General features: G+C 41.1%; 1 protein-coding gene across 7 annotated transcripts in view; it reads left to right on the forward strand.

Annotated features, from left to right (window-relative positions):
* The first annotated feature begins 2,539 nt into the window (after positions 1-2,539).
* TCF12 (transcription factor 12) overlaps positions 2,540-18,901 on the forward strand; it is a 170,835-nt gene continuing 154,473 nt past the window's right edge. For 4 of the 7 annotated variants that reach the window (XM_054168944.1, XM_054168946.1, XM_054168948.1 and 1 more), the window contains exons 1-3: positions 2,541-2,707; positions 3,942-4,041; positions 4,796-4,868. In XM_054168944.1, coding sequence (XP_054024919.1) covers positions 3,967-4,041; positions 4,796-4,868 — 148 coding nt within the window. In that variant the 5' untranslated portion in view covers positions 2,541-2,707; positions 3,942-3,966. Of the gene's footprint in view, positions 2,708-3,450; positions 3,578-3,941; positions 4,042-4,795; positions 4,869-18,901 lie in introns of those variants that run through there. The other 3 variants (XM_054168947.1, XM_054168949.1, XM_054168945.1) reach the window with 2 other exon arrangements.

The raw sequence follows: 18,901 nt of genomic DNA on the forward strand, positions 1-18,901 counted from the left end.
CATGGACAGAATACCGTTGGTTGAGATGTCAAATGTACATGTTCTGCTCCATGTTACATGGAGAGGTTAAAAACTGAACAGATTTAAGATTCCAGATCTCACTAATGTAGGAGATGTTCAGATTAAATCACATTTTAGAATTTTATTGCAATAATGTGGGATGTGATAATTCCTGATCTTTCACAACAGTTTTAGTTAAGCTACCCACCTGCATGAGTTCCTTTTGAAATTTCTGAATTGGCCAACACATTACCATTTTGGCTCCCTAGAGTGAGCCACCTCCTTTAAGGTCAGACTCGCAGCATATTTTGGGCCAAAAAATACCTTTCCTGAAGCCTTAGGTACTTACTAAGTTGTATGGCATAATTTCTGGAGACACTTATGTTCTGGTTATTTTTCTACAGGGACCTGGATATGAAGTTGTTTCAAAGAGCCCATGGAGATGTAATGCAGAAGAATAGCTGCTATGATGGAACTTGAGTGACTGGCTGTGTGTACTGCCAGTATCTACATTAGAAAGTGACATGTCATTGTGCACCAAATGGAATATCTGATGGTATTTTGTGTATCTTTAAAACCTACAATGTCACGGATTATGTGGATATATCATCTTGTACTCGACCTTGCTAGCTGCAAATAAAAGCCTACAAATGTTAACCTTAGGTCACAGGGCAAATAAAAAAATACTGTACTTGAAATTAAGCTTTCATTTTAATAGAATTATTCATCAGTGCAAATAATTGCTAGCATTTACTACCTTCACCTTTACATTTAGTCAATGTTTATCAGTGTTGTAGTTGTTCTAACTGGTACCCAGTACTAGTTTTGGTAAAAAAGTAGCACTGCAAGAGAAAGAGCAATATTTTCACAATATATAAATAGGAGATCTTTGTTGTAATTAGAATATATTAAAGGACATTTTTCATTAAATGTATGATGATTTCTGTCACTGAGTGCTTTCCTCCATAAAATGAAGTTTTATACATCAAAGGGAAAAAGTGTTCCTCAGGAATACAGAGAAATGGAAGCGTTGTGATGGTATTTTAATAAATATTGCTTCCTGAATTTCTAAGTGGAAAATATATTAATATTCATAGAATCACAAAGCCAAACGATCATCCAGAATACAGTATATATGGGAGAAAGATGGAGAATGTTTTAAGTTTGCAGAATCTCCAGTTTGTTTTTGCCTGGGGTTGCTAAGTTTGTTATCACCCTCCTTTTCCTCCGGAAGATGTCACAGACAGGATCTGGGTATGAAAAGAGTTATGTTGGAAAGGAGAAAATGGGACTTGAGCCCTCTGTACTGACTCCTACTTTCCAAAGCTGGGGGACTGCCAAGCAGTAGACTGGTGGATGAACGCTCCCCTATTACTATCACACTGGAGTATTTTAAGTTCTCAAGGATTCCCAGTACCTATTTTGATCATCTTTGTGTTTTGCAAGTCCCTGTGCTCTGAAAGAATAATACACCAGTAGCTGCAGGATTGTTTTCCAGTTCTGACTTTTAGAGAACAGGGTAGGAAGCCCTTGTAGCTGATGTCAGGGAAGAGCAGGCCAAGCCCCAGGTGGTGGCAAGTAGGTGCCACCTGGGGGCTCTGCAGGCTTGAGAGATCTGTGTGCAGCTGAGCATTGGCTTGCAGTGGGGTCACACTCCTTGGCGCTGAGAGAAGCCGTGCCCTTCCATTAGGCCGTTAGCTGGTATATCCGGAGAGGCTTTCAAACAGGAAATAAACTTCCTAGCCGGGCAGACTGGCAGTGCCGTTATGAAGAAGGAAATGGAGCACAAGAGTGATTTGTCTGTAGCAAGGGTAGGACCCAGATGAGGGTGCAGGTACTTCAGACACTGGTTCCGTTTCCTGCATCACCCATTTCAGACAACCGCAGAGTTTATTTCAATGTATGTTCATGCATTGACATACGTATTTTTATGCTTTCACCTGTTATGGTTTTAATTGTGTGCATTTAAGAGGAGGCTGCTAATGAACGTCTAAGTCTTGATGTAATTCATGTGCAATTTTAATTTGCAAAGTAAGACTGTATGTTGATATAAGTAGCTAGGCATATTTTAGGTGCGTGGATTCTGGACGAGTATGATAATGTGTTTGGGGTATTTTGGGGCACATGAATTGCTGCCAGTGCAACATGCCGAGGTTTTCTGCTGGCGGTTTGGATGATACGTGTGTGTGTCTGATCTGTGCGCTATGTGTTTTTGCGGCTGCCCGTTGCGGTATTCCCTAAGCGGGCCGGGGCCGATGGGTCCCACTTTTCCTAGTGCCACCGACACGCCCGCTGGGCTTCTGCGCGGCGGTGCGGGAAGCCCCCGGGACCAGGTCAGGACCCGTTGCTGGGGCGTCTCTGCGCTACGCCCGGCAGTGAGACGAGAATCGGAGCGGCTCCAAGGGGTGCCCGCGGAGCTGCTGCCAGCGCGGCGGCGTCTCCTACCCGCCCCCGGCCGGTAGCAGCGTGGGGCGGTAAGGGTTAAGGCCGTGGCGGCGTTCGGCGCGGAGGGATACGAAGCCGAAGCCGTGAACGTGGTGCTAAGGCTCTGTTAGCAAAAAAATGTCTGCCTGAGGGAAACCCACAAGTTCCTTCCAGTGGGGGGGGGGTGGGGGGAAGCGTTCGACTCGTCGCCTCCCACCCAGCCCGCGGCCCGCCCGCCGCCGCCGGCTCAGCCCTGGTCACCGGAGCGTACGGTGGGCAGCAGGTAAATGCGAGCGGCGAGGGACCGGGAGAAGTTGGGAGAGAATGGTGGGGGGAGGGAAGCGGCAGCCGGTCGGGAGCAGGGGCAGAGGCGGTGATTAAAGGCACCGAGGCCGCGGCCGCTCGGGAGGAGGGCCTCCGTGCGGACAGCGGAGAGGCCGCAGAGGCGAAGGAAACGCCGCTAGGGAGCCCGAGAAGTGGCTGCTGGGGCCAGCCGCTCGGGTGGCGGGGCGTGCGTGCGGCGTGCCAGGGTCTCCGGCGACGTCGGGTCGGACCACGGACGCTCTGCCGCGCTGTGGCGCTCGGCCTCGGGCGGGACCGAGTCCCGGCGGGCAGCGACTTCCCGCGGGCGGTGCTCGGGGCGCGCGTTCCCCGCCGCCCGGCTCTCAGTGCTCATAAAGGATTGTGGCGGCTAGAACCCGGCCCCGGCGCGCCGGGCAGCTCCGAAACTTGGAGGGAGCGGGGAGAGGGAGTGGGGGGTGCTGCGGCAGCGCCCTAGCTGCTCCTCGCGGCGCCCGCCGGGCAAAAGAGAAGGCGCAGCTCCCGCCGCCCCTCCTTTCCTCTGCCCTGCACCCCCCCCCCCACTCCATTCCCTCCCTCTCCCTCCCTCTCCCTCTCCCTCTCGTCCGCCGCGCGCGTCCGCCCTCCCGGGGGCGGCGCGCGTCCGCCCGGCCCCGCGCCGCGTGTGCGCGTGCGGTGCGCGGGGGCGGCTCCCGGCCCGCCGCGGTCCCGAGCGCGGAGCGGCTGTCGCGGTCTGCGAGCGGGTGTGTGGGTGCGGGGAGCTGCCAGGGCCGGTGGGCGACAATGTTGGGGCAGAGATGGCTCTGCTGAGGCGCGTCCAGTCCCGCTCGTCAGCCCCATTGTTGCAGAGACAGTGAGTCACTTAATCTCCCGCTAATTCTCCGGACTTCGTCGGGTCGCGGCTGTTTGCTTTCGCTTGCCTCGGGGGGAGCCTCATTCCTGGCGGTGGCCCCGCGGCGGCGCATCGAGGTGGGGGAGAAGTGGAATGAGGGAGGAAAGAGACTAAGGAAACTTAGGAGAGTTGATTAGTTTGGGGAAGCTGCTTCCGCTGCCGGTTCCGTCAGCCCGCCCGGTAAAGCGGGGAACCCCTGGGATTCCCCTGCGCGAGGGGTACAGATATCCGGGGCCCTTCTTCAGTCCGCGCTGGGTTCCAGTGTCGGGGGTCGGCCCCAGCCCCGTGGTGAAGTACTGCCTGTGCCTCTTTCCTTGTGCTCTAGAGGGTAATCGGAGGAGCGGAGGAAGATGAACTCCCAGCAGCAGAGGATGGCCGCTATAGGGACTGACAAGGAGCTGAGCGACTTGCTGGACTTCAGTGCGGTAGGATATCCTCCGAGGGCTTCTGCGTGGTAAAGCGAGCTGAGGAGTAGGGGCGGCAGCGTACAGGGCTCGGCTGGGTCCGTCTCAGCCAAGTCGGACACCTGAACTTTGATGTAATGTCTAGACTTCCAGATTTAATACTGTAATACCACCTGGGTCAATTGGTTTAACTAGTTAAAATGAGGCTGACCCAGTGGTGGCATAATCTAATAATTAAGTTGGCATGTGGCACTGGTACTTTGACATTTTTATTTTTATTTTTTCCTTCAGACAAACAGAAAAGAAAATGTAATGTCCGTAAATAACCAAGCTTGTTGGTATGTAGTTTTAGCTTAGACAAGTACAGTTAGTTGCTATGTGATACTAACACTTCAAATAAGTGTTTTATTTGTAAACATAGTACGGTGTTGCTGCCTTTATCCAGTGACTAAACTCACAGATCAGGAAGAAATATGTTTTGAGTAGCAAAATTTAAGATACAGAAAGGTTTAAAATTGCAATAGCAGTCAGTTTCCTTTTAAGTTTTGTTTTTTCAAGTTGTTTGTGTTCATGTAGAAAAGAGATTTTAGTAATATGGATAAATTGCAAGGAGTACTTTAGTTTATTGACTTTATTGGCCTTCCATTCTGTTTATTTGCTAGCAGAAAAATGAATCAAATAACTGTTTCCTATTAATTTTTAAAAAACAGTTTACATTAGCGATTTAGCACATTTTTGAAGCCGGTTTAAATGTGTTTGTTTGTTTGTTTTGCAGATGTTTTCCCCACCTGTTAATAGTGGGAAAACCAGACCAACTACGCTGGGAAGCAGCCAGTTCACTGGATCAGGTAGGATGCACCCAAGATACGTAACGTTCACGTAACTAGCTGTTGATGCTTTAGCTTAGTCTTCATGTATGGTAGTCTTTCATTTGTACATACTCTCATGAGATATTGAGTTTAAAGATAGGCGGTTTTGCTCTGACTGAAGAGCACACTTCCTAGACTTCAACCACAGGTTTAGTCTATATTCCTTAAACTACTTGTCCCAGTACAGCGAAGTGTTAGTATCTCTACTCATCAACATGTAAGTTCTCTCTCTGTGGTGTTAAAAGTGAATGGCTTCTTTGATACAATCAAAATTACCTGTTCAATTGAAGTATTTTTTAGCCTCAGTAGGAAAGGGGCAATCACTGAAGTAAAATGCCAAATATTGAGACACTCTGGACTCAAGAATGTAGTTTTAAAAGGCAGTTCCTAAAGAAAATGTAAGGCTAATACAATTTTCTAGACACTGTAGTTCTCTGAGTCTTGGCAAATGGAATTCTCTCATATTGAAACTTTGCCAATGCTTCTGGAAAACAAGTAAATCTATTTACATGTTGCCTGGTTTTTGTGGCATCAATGACTTTTCATTGAGGTCTACCTAATGACTTTTTTTGAGTTATTTTTCACCTGAGCCTGAAATAGGAAAGAAATGCAGGTGGTTTTTTCTTAACACACACTTTGTATCATTCTTGTAAAGGGTATGTTTCTTACTACATAAAAAGGGAAACTAAAGTAACTGTTGCATAACATTTGTTCTTACCTATGCTTATTGTTTGTGAATTCATTGAAGTGATAATTCTGTTTTTAAGAATGTGTGATGTTTGTGTCTTTAGTTAAGGTTAATGAAACCAAATTTTTAGAATTTCAGTCAAGTGGCTTGAAGTTGTGTAGTAATATGGCCTGTTTGCCTTTTACAGTGTTGTGGTGGGTTGAAAATTCCCCCATAACATTAAATTTGCCAGACCAGCTCAGTTAGAAGCAAATGAAAATTGTATTTACAAGAAAAACTACAATCTACAATGAAATGCAATGAATATGTACAATATATACACTATTTACAGGTATTTACAATTAATGAACCGCACAAGAAACCCCCTGGCGAAAGACCAGGGGAAGCTAATAGCTTCTCCCTCCCTGCCTCCCCTTTACTCCGCTGCACACAAAAAGGGACAAGAGAAAGAAGCAGACCGATGTTAGAACTTAGTCAAAACAATGCAGCCAAGGTCAAGCAGAAGCCAGCAGAAGCACAAAGTTAGTATCTCCCAGAGCAAAGGCGAGAAGAGAGAGATTGTTCTGCAGGCTAGTTTAAGTCCCTTTTCTCTCCAATGGGATTGTTTAGAATGATCATTATTTTCCTTTTTACACCCAATAGTGATTTATTTACATTTTACTACTTTCTGTTCTGTTCTGTTTCTGTGAAAAATTTTTAAAGGCATAACCTGAAACTACCACAATTGTCAGAGCTATTCCTTTTGAGAGTCCATATCACTCACTGCATTTTAGTGACACGTAAGAATTTTTGGTTTTAAAAGCATCTTAAAACTGAGAATTTACATACTTTTGCAAACTCTTCTGAGATTATCTCCTATATTTAAGCAAAATATATAGGCAATGATGTAAGTGTAGCATACTCAAAAAATTAATTATACTTTTTCTCACTTAAAATACATAAGTGGATTTGTCCTGGTCTTTGGAGGTACATTGAGTTTAAATTATCGTCGGTGGTAAACCAGCAAATCAATATACGATGTAATGGTGGGGTTTGTTTTGTTTTCTTTGGTTGGTTGGTTTTGTTTTATTTAAGTATTCAAGACAGTTGCTTCTCAAAAGCTTGTTTTAAAAGACATTCAGGCAGCTATAACTTATTTTGGGGAGCCCAAACTCAGCATCTCATCCCTCTTTTCTCTCGCTTTTCCTGAATGAGTAGAACAAATTGCTGTTGAATAATGAAGCTTTTATATTTTTAGTTTAGCTATTAGATCAGTTGTAGGCAATGCAGCTTGCCCTATTTGTAGGCAATGTATCCTCTTCTTTCCTTGGATGGCCGGAGAAGGAGAATGTCAGAATACTTAGCTTTTTGGGAAAAACAGTGTTACTGACTCCTTGAATTTCTTTACTAATAGCATCACATAGATAGCAATTATGAGCAAATACACTGCAGCTGTCCAACAAGCTACAGCCTCAACTGAATTGTCTTGGAAATGATAAAGGTATATAGTTGTGGATGTTAATTCAAAACATTTCTAGTTGTGGAGATTTACTATTTATTTGGATTATATGGTCTAAGTATTGCAATGTTATGACCTAAGCCTTGACCTAGGGGGATTCCTCTGCAGGAATATATACTTCTATATTAGTTGTGTATTGGGTCAGTGTTGAGTGTTGTCTTTCTCTGCCCTCCTCTTAACTTACCAGTGACTTGAGATGCAGCCTGATGGCCCCCCATTAAATAGGTGAAAATCAGCTGCTTGTCTGAGTGGCTCTTGTGACTGTATATTTCTGGGAAAGTGGATTTAAAAGGAAGGAATGCTCACGATGCATTTTCCTTGCTATCCTCCAAGCCCCCAGTTTTAAAGTACTAAATAGTTGCTATTCAAGGATGGTTATGTTTTGTTTTTCAGTGTGGCTTTGTGACGTGTTGAAAGCATTAGGTTGTACGTTATTAATCCTGATGTAACAAACTTGATATGGTATAATTCTGATGTTTCTGTTGATTGTACTGTAAATATGTGTAATTAGGTTGCTTAAATGAAACAACTATTATGACCGATACCTATAATTTGTAAGAAAATGCTGTCAGGAATTAACATACAAACGTTGTGGTTTTATTAAAAGATAGCTAGAGTGTGAGGTTGGGGCAGGCTTCCTTTCTGCAGATCAATCAGTTATGAATGAAAGCTGCAGATTAGTTCATCTGATAGATCATGCTATCTTAAGACCAGTGAGTCATGTAAGCTGCTGCTGAAGTCAAGTAACTTGTTCAGATTCCGGGTGAAAATAAATGTATTTGAAAAGTAACCTGATATGTAAGTCAGTGAGGTAAGCCACAAAATATTCCTTGTCATACCTGTTGTAATTACCTCACATTTAAAATAGAACTTCCCATTCTCTTCTCCTTCCAAGCCAACCTGTGAAGATAAAGCCATTTCTATCTTAGAAATTGTGGAAGGAGTAATCAAAGGTCAGAGACGTGTTCTATTAGGTTATTTCATTAGGCTTTTAAAACAGATTTTATTTAGAATTACTTTTTGTCAGTGTTACTACAATGGCTAATAGCATTATTTCTGATTTACTGTAAGATTTTCTTCTGCTCTCTGTCAAAACCACAAAACTTATGCCTATACAAACCTGGCATAAGCAATAGCAGTGCAATTTTCCTGTGTTTCTCAGCATGTTGGATTTCAATTTAATTTTTAGCTGTGATTGATTTTTTTTTTGATCTCAGGTGTGATACCCTAAAATTAAACTGGTTTTTTGTTTTGTTTGAAATTTGCAAAGAACCTTAGATGTTAAAGAAGAATAGGTCAGAAACACTGTTTTACGATGTTGTCTGCTATGTTCAATTTTGGTAGCCTCCTTACTGTACCAATAGCATCATTTTTGTATGTGGCTGCGCAAATAGTCAAAAACCTAGGGGGTAAGATAATGTGGATTAAACACCAAATTTGGTAAGAGTTCAAGAGCTAAGTTGTCAAAATATGATTCTTCTTGTGCTTGTAAGATTCTTCTGAAGTTCTTTGAAAAATCAGCACACATTCGTGTGTGGAAAGCTTTGGGCACAAGTCCTTTGTGTACCAAGACATTCCTTGTGATAGATCTACAAGGAAAAAACCTTTTGAATGCATCTCTAGGTACCCATTCCTATCAGTTTGGTCCCATTCTATGCGTATTGAAGAGGCTCTCCTTTTCACTCTCCATTAATGTACTGACTTTAAGGAATGGATTGGGATAGGTCACTAATTAGTGGCTTGATGCAAAGACCATTTAAGTTGATAGCCTGCTATTAACCCAAGGTCCCTAAATTAGGGCTGTGTGTATTGAGACTGGACACAAAGGCAATTCTTTAGCAAGTCTATTAAGTTATCAAACAGTGTGGCCAAAATTAGCAAAACCTACCTTGATTCCTGTTTCTCAGTCCTGTAAACTCTTGTTTAATTTTTAGTTTTGCACCAGCAGTTCCTTATCAAACAAACAAAACCTCAACAAAAACACTTGGGTGAGTTACCTGGATGGGCAGTGTGTTAAGAACTGCATTCTTAATACTCATAGCCAAATCACAGACGTGGAGAAAACTACAGAAAAGTGAGACTTTTTATGTGTGCAAGTAAGTGCTCCTAACCTTTAAAAAAAAAGGATTTTTTTTTTTTATCAGAACTGTGATTCCTAAGAAGAATTTGTTGTCTGATACCATTCAACATGTGTTTCTGGTGCAGTATGACACCAAGTTAGGAGCAGATGTTAGTCAGTTAGAGGGTAGAAGGGCTCTGCAGAGGGACCTCGACTGACTGGACAGATGGGCAGAGGCAAGTGGGATGGCATTTAACAAGTCCAAGTGCCAGGTGCTGCACTTTGGCCACGGCAACCCCATGCAGAGCTACAGGCTGGGGTCAGAGTGGCTGGAGAGCTCCCAAACAGAGAGGGACCTGGGGGTGCTGATTGACCCCCGCCTAAACATAAGCCAGCAGTGTGCCCAGGTGGCCAAGAAGGCCAGTGGCATCCTGGCCTGCATTAGGAACAGTGTGGCCAGCAGGAGCAGGGAGGTCATTGTGCCCCTGTACTCTGCATTGGTTAGGCCACACCTTGAGTACTGTGTCCAGTTCTGGGCCCCTCAGTTTAAGAAGGACATCGAGGCACTTGAACGTGTCCAGAGAAGGGCAACAAGGCTGGTGAGAGGCCTTGAGCACAAGCCCTATGAGGAGAGGCTGAGGGAGCTGGGATTGTTTAGCCTGGAGAAGAGGAGGCTCAGGGGTGACCTCATTGCCCTCTACAACTACCTGACGGGAGGTTGTAGCCACGAAGGGGTTGGTCTCTTCTCCCAGGCAACCAGCACCAGAACAAGGGGACACAGTCTCAAGCTGCACCAGGGGAAGTTGAGGCTCGAGGTGAGGAGAAAGTTCTTCACCGAGCGAGTCATTTGTCATTGGAATGGGCTGCCCGGGGAGGTGGTGGAGTCACCATCCCTGGAGGTGTTCAAGAGGAGATTGGACATGGCACTTGGTGCCATGGTCTAGTTGTGAGGTTTGTGGTGACAGGTTGGACTCGATGATCCTCGAGGTCTCTTCCAACCTTGGCGATACTGTGATACTGTCTCCAATTGAGGTGTAGAAAATACTTTATGCTTGCTCCTAATTCAGTGATTAAGGAGTTGATGAGAGGTCTATGTAGTCATGTAGTTTGATTTTATTGTGTGTTAGATCATGACAGATTCTTTTAACCTTGGGGGGGGTGGGGAAAAAGTGGAAGGCATGTTTTTCAGAAATGTAATCTGTATTTCTGCGTTTGTTATTCAAAATACATTATGATCCTGTGTGTTTTTCTTGTTTAGAAGAAGGTAAGTGTGTTAAATGTCAGAAATCTAAAGTGGTCTGCTAAAGTAAACATAAGGTCATGCAGCAATGAGAATTTTTTATTATTTCTATTTAGTTTGTTTTCTGGCAGTGTTAAAAGTGAACAAGCAGATCTAGTAGCTTGATATTTCATCTTGGGCCTGAGGGGTCCTAAATTCTGTCCTCTTCTGAAGAACCTGCTAGGAGTTGTTGAATAATTGTGCTTGAGAGCAGAAAGGTATTTGCAGCTTCTCTCCCCTCTAGATGTTTCTAGTGGAGACCCATGGATTATCATTCAAATGGACTGAACACAAGTGTGCTGAGCACTTTCATCTGGATCCCTTCTCACCTATTGCATTTAGAAACCTAGAGGGGTGGTACAGTGCTAGTAACTGACTCTGAAGCTTATCTTTTGGCAGCCTCTGGCTCACTATTACTCTCTTGTACCTTCCCTTCCCTTGTGTTTGGAAAGGTAAGTTCCCAGACACTCCATGAACAGTCTTAAGAAGTACAGCATATAAAAGGGCTAAGTAACTGCTTCTATATTCCTGTTTAAGAAAGAGGAGGGGAAAATATGGTCAGAGAGAATTGACAAGCCAGCTTTAAAGCAGGCAGTCCCTCACATGGTGTTTGTGGTCACGTGGATGTTGAGGTATTTTTATTTGTTGCTGGGTGGGGTTTTTTTTTGTTTTTTTTTTAAAGGAGGAGAAAAGGAATTGTGGCTGGAACAATTAGATGTTCTGAATCTGGCTTGAATAAACCATTCTTGCCATTGGCTATGGATTTGAAATGGCCGTTAGCACTTAAGGTAGTGATATGAACCTTATAGTCAGTTGGTCAGAAATTCCTTGCTGTCTTCCAAACCATTCATTTTAGAATTTAGTAGCGTTTATCCTGTCTTCTGTATAGAGGTACACTTGACACTGTTAATAAGGGAAACTAACTTGTTCTCTTGGCATGTAGGGAGCATTCTTTCAAAAACCTAATGCCATCATTGTGGCAATTATTTCACCCTGAGTGAGAGGAGTAGTGTGATCACCATGTTTATGAGCACAGTAGCAATAAATGTTACTGTCTTACAGTGCAAGGAGCATTTTTGCAATGTTGTTTCTGGGTAGCTTCAGAAGGTCTGGGGTCATAGTAGTGCCTTGTCTTTTCCTGATGTGGATGTAGCCAGGATGGGGCACCTTTCACCATCACTGCCCACCCCAGCCAGTAGCTCTTATATTCCAGATTTTTCTGATCTACTGTAAGTGATGGAGTGTATCCATATGCTTTGTAGAGTGGTCCTAGTGGAATGTGTGAAAGAATAGGCTTTGAAATTGCCTGTTAGTGTATTTTGTTTTAGTTCATCCATGTTGATATAAATGTAAACACCAGGACTGAAGTTTTAGAAGTGGAGGAATAATCCAGAGGAGAGACTTAGTAGACACTGCATATTATCTGGGGAATTTCTGTTCTTTAAAGAGAAGTATAAACCTTGTGTATTTGTATCCTTTAATGGCAACTGTAACATACTCAGTCCCTTGATTAATCTAGAACTTTGTAGCTTTTGCTAAGGCTTGGGGGGTTTTTAACTTTTTAAAAATTGGTGGTCTTTGGCAAGGGAATTTCACATTAAAAGCATGTCTTTCATATATACAGGCCAAAGTTCCCCTTCCCCCCACCTCTTTCAGCTGTCACACAGAGAGTACTTAACACCTCAGTCATTTTGCTATCAAGTTGGTAAGACAGCTGTTTGTCTCAGATAATTCTACTTTATCCGTAGTTGAGCCTAAAGATACTATTACATGACTTCTTTTGTTGATCTACTAGTTTTGAAATTGAACTAATCTAGTTTACTAGACCCCTTGAGCTGACATCTCTTGACCAGGGGGATACAGTTGTTGGTTTGTGTGCTCTTGACTTGAAGGATTGTTTTTGGGGACCAGCACTGAGCATTTTTAGCTTTGTAAAATTAGATCACATCTGGATCTATAGCTAATCTATGTGATATAATAAAGTCTTCTATCTTAAATTTCCTCCAAAATAAGTACTATATAATATTTGGAAATTCATCTTCAATAAATAGCATTATTGAATAAAGTATGTTACAATGCTTTTTTAAATGGCTGTGTCTAATATAATGTTAGCATTTCTTCAGAAGTATAGAGGAAAACTTGATTAGTTTTGTATGTCTGTGAGGAAGTCACTACATTTAAATAGTAAATAAACACAGAAGTGAAGACACTGTTTTCTTCTGCATGTGAATTATTTGGTGGAGATTGCTGAATACTTAAAACTGGTTTTAAACTGTATATACATCTTAATCACTTTTTCATTATTAGGCATTGTAGGAAAAGGGGGAAAAGTATTATTTCAATGCATAGTTATAAATCTGAAGATAGGAAATATTATTTTTAATCTCTGGGGTTTTTTCTATGTTTAGCGATGACTGCCTCTTCAGTTTGTGGAGTGTTTTATTCATTTGAGAGTCTATATGTCCCTAATTCTGTTTTATACTTCAACCTGATGAATTGGAAGTACTTGTGGACTTTGAAAATAGTACAATTGGTTATTTACTAGTGGTAGTAGGGGCAAGGGGTTTTTTTTTGTTGTTTGGTTTTGGTTTTCTATTATGAGTCTAAGATGAGATAATGATATTTTTTTTTAATGTCATGAATGAATGCCTTGTTTTTTTATGGGTAAAACAAAGCTATGTTTGTAAACACAACATTGAAAAACATAAAGGGCATAGTTTTTTGGTGAAGATGTTAACTGAATACCAAGAATGATCAGAAAGAGGAGCTTTTGTTACGTTTAACAATATCTCTCTGTCTTCAGAGGATAATCAAGCTAAAATGTACCAAATCAATCTTTAGGACTTTGTTAGATTCTTGTGTGCTAGGGATGTGATTTGTTTGGGTGGGTTGTGTTTTGGTTTTGGTGGGGGGTTTTTTGGTTTTTTTAAGAAGGCGCTGGCATTACCTTAGATTAAACTTCATGTTCTTATTGATATAATGCAAAATCATCTGGCTTGATCACATCAAAGAAATTGTTGCTGGTATTTTTAAAAGTTCTTTGAATGGGGAATATAAGAGGAAGAGACTTGATAGAGACTATTTACAGCCCTGGTAGTAGGGTAATGTGGGTAATGCTCTCTAGGAATGCTGGTAAAACCTTAGGAGCATAAAACTAAGGTTTGACTTTGACAAGGAAGTTGTATATTTCCATGTTAGTGATAGGAAGATTTAAACTGCTCAAGCTGTAGAACTGAGTCTAAAAGAGATGGCAAAAAGTGTACATTGATGGTATGATATGCAATTACTCTTCATTGGTAAGTGGACAAGTAAAGCTTGTTTGTTGCAGTGGACCTGCTTTCTTGCTCCTAACCTTCTGCAGAGGTTGCCTATGCTGTTTTTCTATGAACCTTTGAGATACTTACGTTTGCTTTTTTGCATTATTTTTCTTTTTCCATACAATTTGTAGCTATAGAAACAGTGGTTATCTCTGTGTCTGTACCAGGTTGTTAGTTATTTGGAGTTCTAGTAATAAGTTAAACCTCTTGCTTTTGCTAATTCCACATGATCAAAACTGCAGGAAACATTTTGTTTGTGTATTGCCTCTCAAACAGCTCTTCGCTGCTGCCACAGATGAAGCAGTGGTAACATGGAGAAACTCATGTTAGGCTGGTTTGGAGTTTTGTATAGAAGTGTGTTCTGAGCCTTCATTTGTGAAAATTAAATTTCAGATGGTGTATTTTTTTTCCCTTTTGAAATCTAAAGATGAAGAGGCATAATGAATTAGAAAAACCTAGTAAAATGAGATACAAGTTTGGTAATTTCTAGTTGTCCATTTTTAGATGAAAGATCGGTGAATATCATACCAAGAATTTAAAACAGTCATCATTAATTCACTACAAACAAGAACTTGGTCTGTAGCATTACATGGTGTCTGTATTTATTGTTTAGGGTATGACCAAAATACATTAGTAATTTTATTATGTATATCATTGTCTTTGGAGAGCGAAGTGATTTATAGTCCTCCTGTCTTCATCTGTGTTCAGACTTTACAGGCAAAATCTTTAGTGTACTGAGTGATTCTAAGTCTTACCTAAAATAAAAACTGAATGCATACTGGTGGGTTTTATGTACACTATTTATTTACATTTTCAAAATCTACCCAACAAAACCCTGTTGCAGGAACCAGACAGATTTAGTGAAACAGCATGATCCATACCTGTTAGCATATATGGTGTGAGAAAAAGGTAAAGATTTTAATTTAAAATGAACATTGCTTTGCCAATTTGGTTTCTCTCATTCTGTTGGAAAGCATGCTTAAAGCCTAAAAGATGTAGATAAATCCATGCTAAATTCATTCAGTTTAGCATTTTGCATGCTGCCGGGATGTATTGGAACCACATAGCTCTTGAATTTTCGACTGTGTTGCATTAGTGTAAGTAGGATGCTGTGGAGATAAATATACTCAGAAAATCCTAAAGTATTTTTAGTCTTTTGTAGGAGAATGGGATTATCTGTTTATATTTTTTGTTTGTTTGTTTATTTGAATACAAGATACTATTGTCTTGGTGTTACCCCAAGAGCTATTGTGGCTACTCTGTGAAATGATTAAACCAGACAGCTTTGCTTGTATGACAAATGTGTTTTTTTAAATTGTGGTTTCGATGATTTTCAATGTGACACCTATCCCGTTCCAGTTTCTTTATGCAGCAACTTCATGAGTCATAATCCTTGCAAAAGAACACAGCTTAAAATAATCACTGATTGTTTCTTCGCAATTCTATTCACTGCCCACTGCAAGTAAACAAGAGCAGAGATGACAATATCATTTAATCCTTTAATGTTTGCTTTTGACGTGCAAAACATTCTCTTGTAATAGAGAAGTAATCCGTAAGGAGGGTAGCTGCTCTTTCATCTTCCTGAATGCTAAATGAAGCCGAGGCTTTTATGAAGAGATGGTGATTTAATGAAGATGACCGAGTTTTGGAGTAATGAAAAGCTTTTGTATATTTCTACAAATGATGTGTGGTGCTTACCACTGCAGAGTTCAAATGGCTGTGTTTTGTAGTATGTCTTTGCAAGATTAGTGGTTGTGATGCCTAGATGTGTGGTGATTGAATAGTATGGTAAAAAAAAATTTTCCTGTAGTTTGGTTTTATAAAAGAAATGCATCTCTTTTCCACTTCATGTGTATAGATGCATGTAATGTCTGACGTGTTCTCTGCTCTGTGTAATGCTTTTATTTTGGTAACCTTGAAAATATCTCAGATATCGTATTCCCTTGCCAGAGGACAGTAATAAGCATACAGAAAAACAGAATATTAACTATGTCAATATTACTTATGACAGGAGCATCTGAATTGGATATTTTTCCAGAAAGTACTTGTAAGATGCTGAATTTAAGAAGTTCCTCAACTGAAAAGCAAACAAAAGACCAAAAAAACCCCAAAGAAACCCCAGAACCAAAACAACTCAACACAACCCTCTCCAAAGCCTCCCAAAACCTCAATCATGAAAAAAAACCCAAAGAAACCAAAACCTCATTTTCCCTCTCCCCCCACCCTTGCATTCATTAATTTCATTAGTTGATTTGGAATATTTTTTTTGACAATCTGTAATATTACTACTTGCAAAGCAAGCTAGATAAAGTCTGATAATTCAAAAGGAAGCAGAGAGACGGTTTAAAGGATAGGAGACAGGTTCCTCTCTAGAACATGCTCTCCCAACAATCTTCCCTTGAGGTTTTTAAGGCCAGGCTGGATGTGGCTCTAAGCAACCTGATCAATTGTCAGGTGTCCCTGCCCAAGGTAGGGGAGTGGGAACTAGATGATCCTTGATGTCCCTTCCAACCCTAACAGTTCTATGATTCTTTATGAATTGTCAAAAAGACCTTTTCGCAGAATCACAGAATGTTAGGGGCTGGAAGGGAGCGCAAAAGATCATTGAGTCCAACTCCCCTGCCTGAGCAGGATTCCATAGAGTAGGTCACAGAGGAAGCATGCAGACAGATTTTGAGCATCTCCAGAGGAGATTCCACAAGCTCTCTGGTCAGCCTTTTCCAGTGTTCTGTTAACCTCACAGTGAAAAAGATTTTCTTTATGTGGAACTATCTATGCTCCAGCTTGCACCCGTTCCCTCTCTTTGTATGTCAGCTCCTTTAAAGTGGGAAGTAGCCAGCTTCTATGAAAGTTAATTTAATCCTTTTTTTCTTCCACCAAGATTTTAAAGAATATTATGATTCTTTACAAGAAGTTTCTACTTGTCTGTTAGTCTTCAGGTTATCAGCACTGTGTGGTACAACCAGAAGTAGTTTTAAATGTTGCTAAATGATTTTAGGGTCGCCAGGATCATAAAGAATGCAACCATGTTGCTACATTTCTCATTGTATTACAGGAAAGATATATCAGACCATCTGGGGTGAATGAACTTAGATGACAAACAGCATGCTGTTCTTTGACTACTTTTTGAAAGGTGTGATGTAATAAAAGTGCAGAAATGGATATGTAAATTAAATTTCCTTCTTAACCTTTGTAATGGCTTGAAGTACTGGCTTCTCCCCATGTAGCTGTTACTGTAGCTCCTGTTAGTGGAGAGGTAAATGCCTGCATATGAGAGATACTACTGGTTATATTCCTTTTGGCCTTTGAACACTCTATATTTGTTTATAATGTGAACAGCAATTTTTTTTGTCCTGGATACAGCTGCTTATTGGTAGGAAACAAAAGTGCCCTGTGAACTATCATCAAAAATCCCTGATTTGTACCCTTTATTTCTGCAAGTAAAAACTGGTGCATATGTGACAATGTGACTTGTGCTGCAGTGAGTAATCAGTCGGAGTTTGGCCATCTCTCATGTATGTGTCATAGGTTGTCTTTGAATTGGATACTGGAGAACATGCTGTTGCCATAGCAATGAAAGTCCTTTTGAAGGCAGGTTTCTTGGCAGAGCTGTTGCATCTCCTAAAGTGCTTGGTGCGTTGACCTGAAAGTACCTTGTCAGTATTAGCACATAGCTCTAGTGAAAAGAGGGGAAAGTATAGATTTCTTAAAAATACATGATTTTCTTTCTGCAGCTGATTGCTGGTGGAACCCCCTCTTAATTACACTGCAGCTTTTAAAAATCTTACGCTGCTAACAATTCTTATATTTAACAGACTTAGCTTGAGTGCATGTATAGATTGAGCTCTTGTAACAGCTAACTGGTGTTTATTGCAAAACCATCATTGTAGGACTTTCATTTTTAGTACTTGGAAAAATACATTGCTAGAGACTTTCCTCCATGATTTTGGTTACTGTAAATGCCCCTAAAAAAGAAGTCCAAAGCTTTATTCATAATGCTTTTTTTTGACTTGATGTTTCCTTTTTTTCCTAAGTAAAATGGTTGTCTTGCTCTCAGCCTATTTATGATACAGCATCCTAAATATCACACTAATGGAGGAGAAAAATTTGTGGAGAGGTATAGTTCTGTGTTTATTTGGTAAACACACCTTGCATAGGATCCCTTTTTCAGCAGATATAGCTAGATCTTTGTGTATAACTATTTCCCCTTTGCAGTGTGGTTTTGTTACAAAATTGAGAAAAGTCTGTGAATTTCTTGTGCCCCCTCAGATCCATATTTTTTTTAAGCGAAGCTTTCTTTCCCAAGATGAAGTATAGGAGTTCAGAGACAGTTTACATAGTGCAGATAATCTTGACAGCAGTAACATCCATTTCTACATGTGCTGTGGGGATGGAATTGATCGATTATTGATTTCCTCCATATTTAAAAAGATCAAACAGATAGTGAACGCATTTCTAAATTGAGACAATGTGTTTAATGCTGTACATGAGATTCTTTCACGTGGACTGGGATTTCCATGTTCAAGTGTTCCTTTGTTACTGAAGGAGCCTCAAGAAGAGAAGAATTTTGAAGGTAGCTGTATGGCTTGCACCATTCTTCACAAATTCTTATGTAGCATAATCGTTATAGCTTTATCACTTCATCTGAAATGCAGATACAGATGAGAATTAAAGAAGCACTTCCATCTTGTTTCTCAAGTGAAATTAAGGAAGAATGAAATAATTAATATTATTCATACTTGAAAGGAACTTTGTGCTGTAGCAGATGTATGTATGTGCCATACTAGTGATCTTTATAGCTCGAGTTTTGTTTTTCAGTCCCTGCCTCCTCTTGTCCTGTTCTCAGAGTAGAAAAGAAGCATAGCTTTAGGTTGGCTTGGCCTTGAGAAGTTACTGAGCTGCTGGTCTAAGTACAGTTTAGACAGAACTTGTTAGAGTTTCTACATGTATTGGTCTAACCTGGACAGACAAGGTGTGGTGTAAGTGACCTTGGCATGGTGACCACATCCTGTACCAAAGAGAGGATAGCATTGACTACACTGAGAGTGTGAGCCAAGGGAATTAGACTCTGTAATGTGTCTGCTTCTTCTTGTTTTCCCTTTTTAAGCAAATTTAATGCTGCACCGACAGATGTGTGCTGAAGCTCTCAAGATATCCTTGGGAATGAACAC

The sequence above is a fragment of the Dryobates pubescens genome, chromosome 17 (genome assembly GCF_014839835.1).
Source record: "Dryobates pubescens isolate bDryPub1 chromosome 17, bDryPub1.pri, whole genome shotgun sequence".
Classification (NCBI taxonomy): domain Eukaryota; kingdom Metazoa; phylum Chordata; class Aves; order Piciformes; family Picidae; genus Dryobates; species Dryobates pubescens.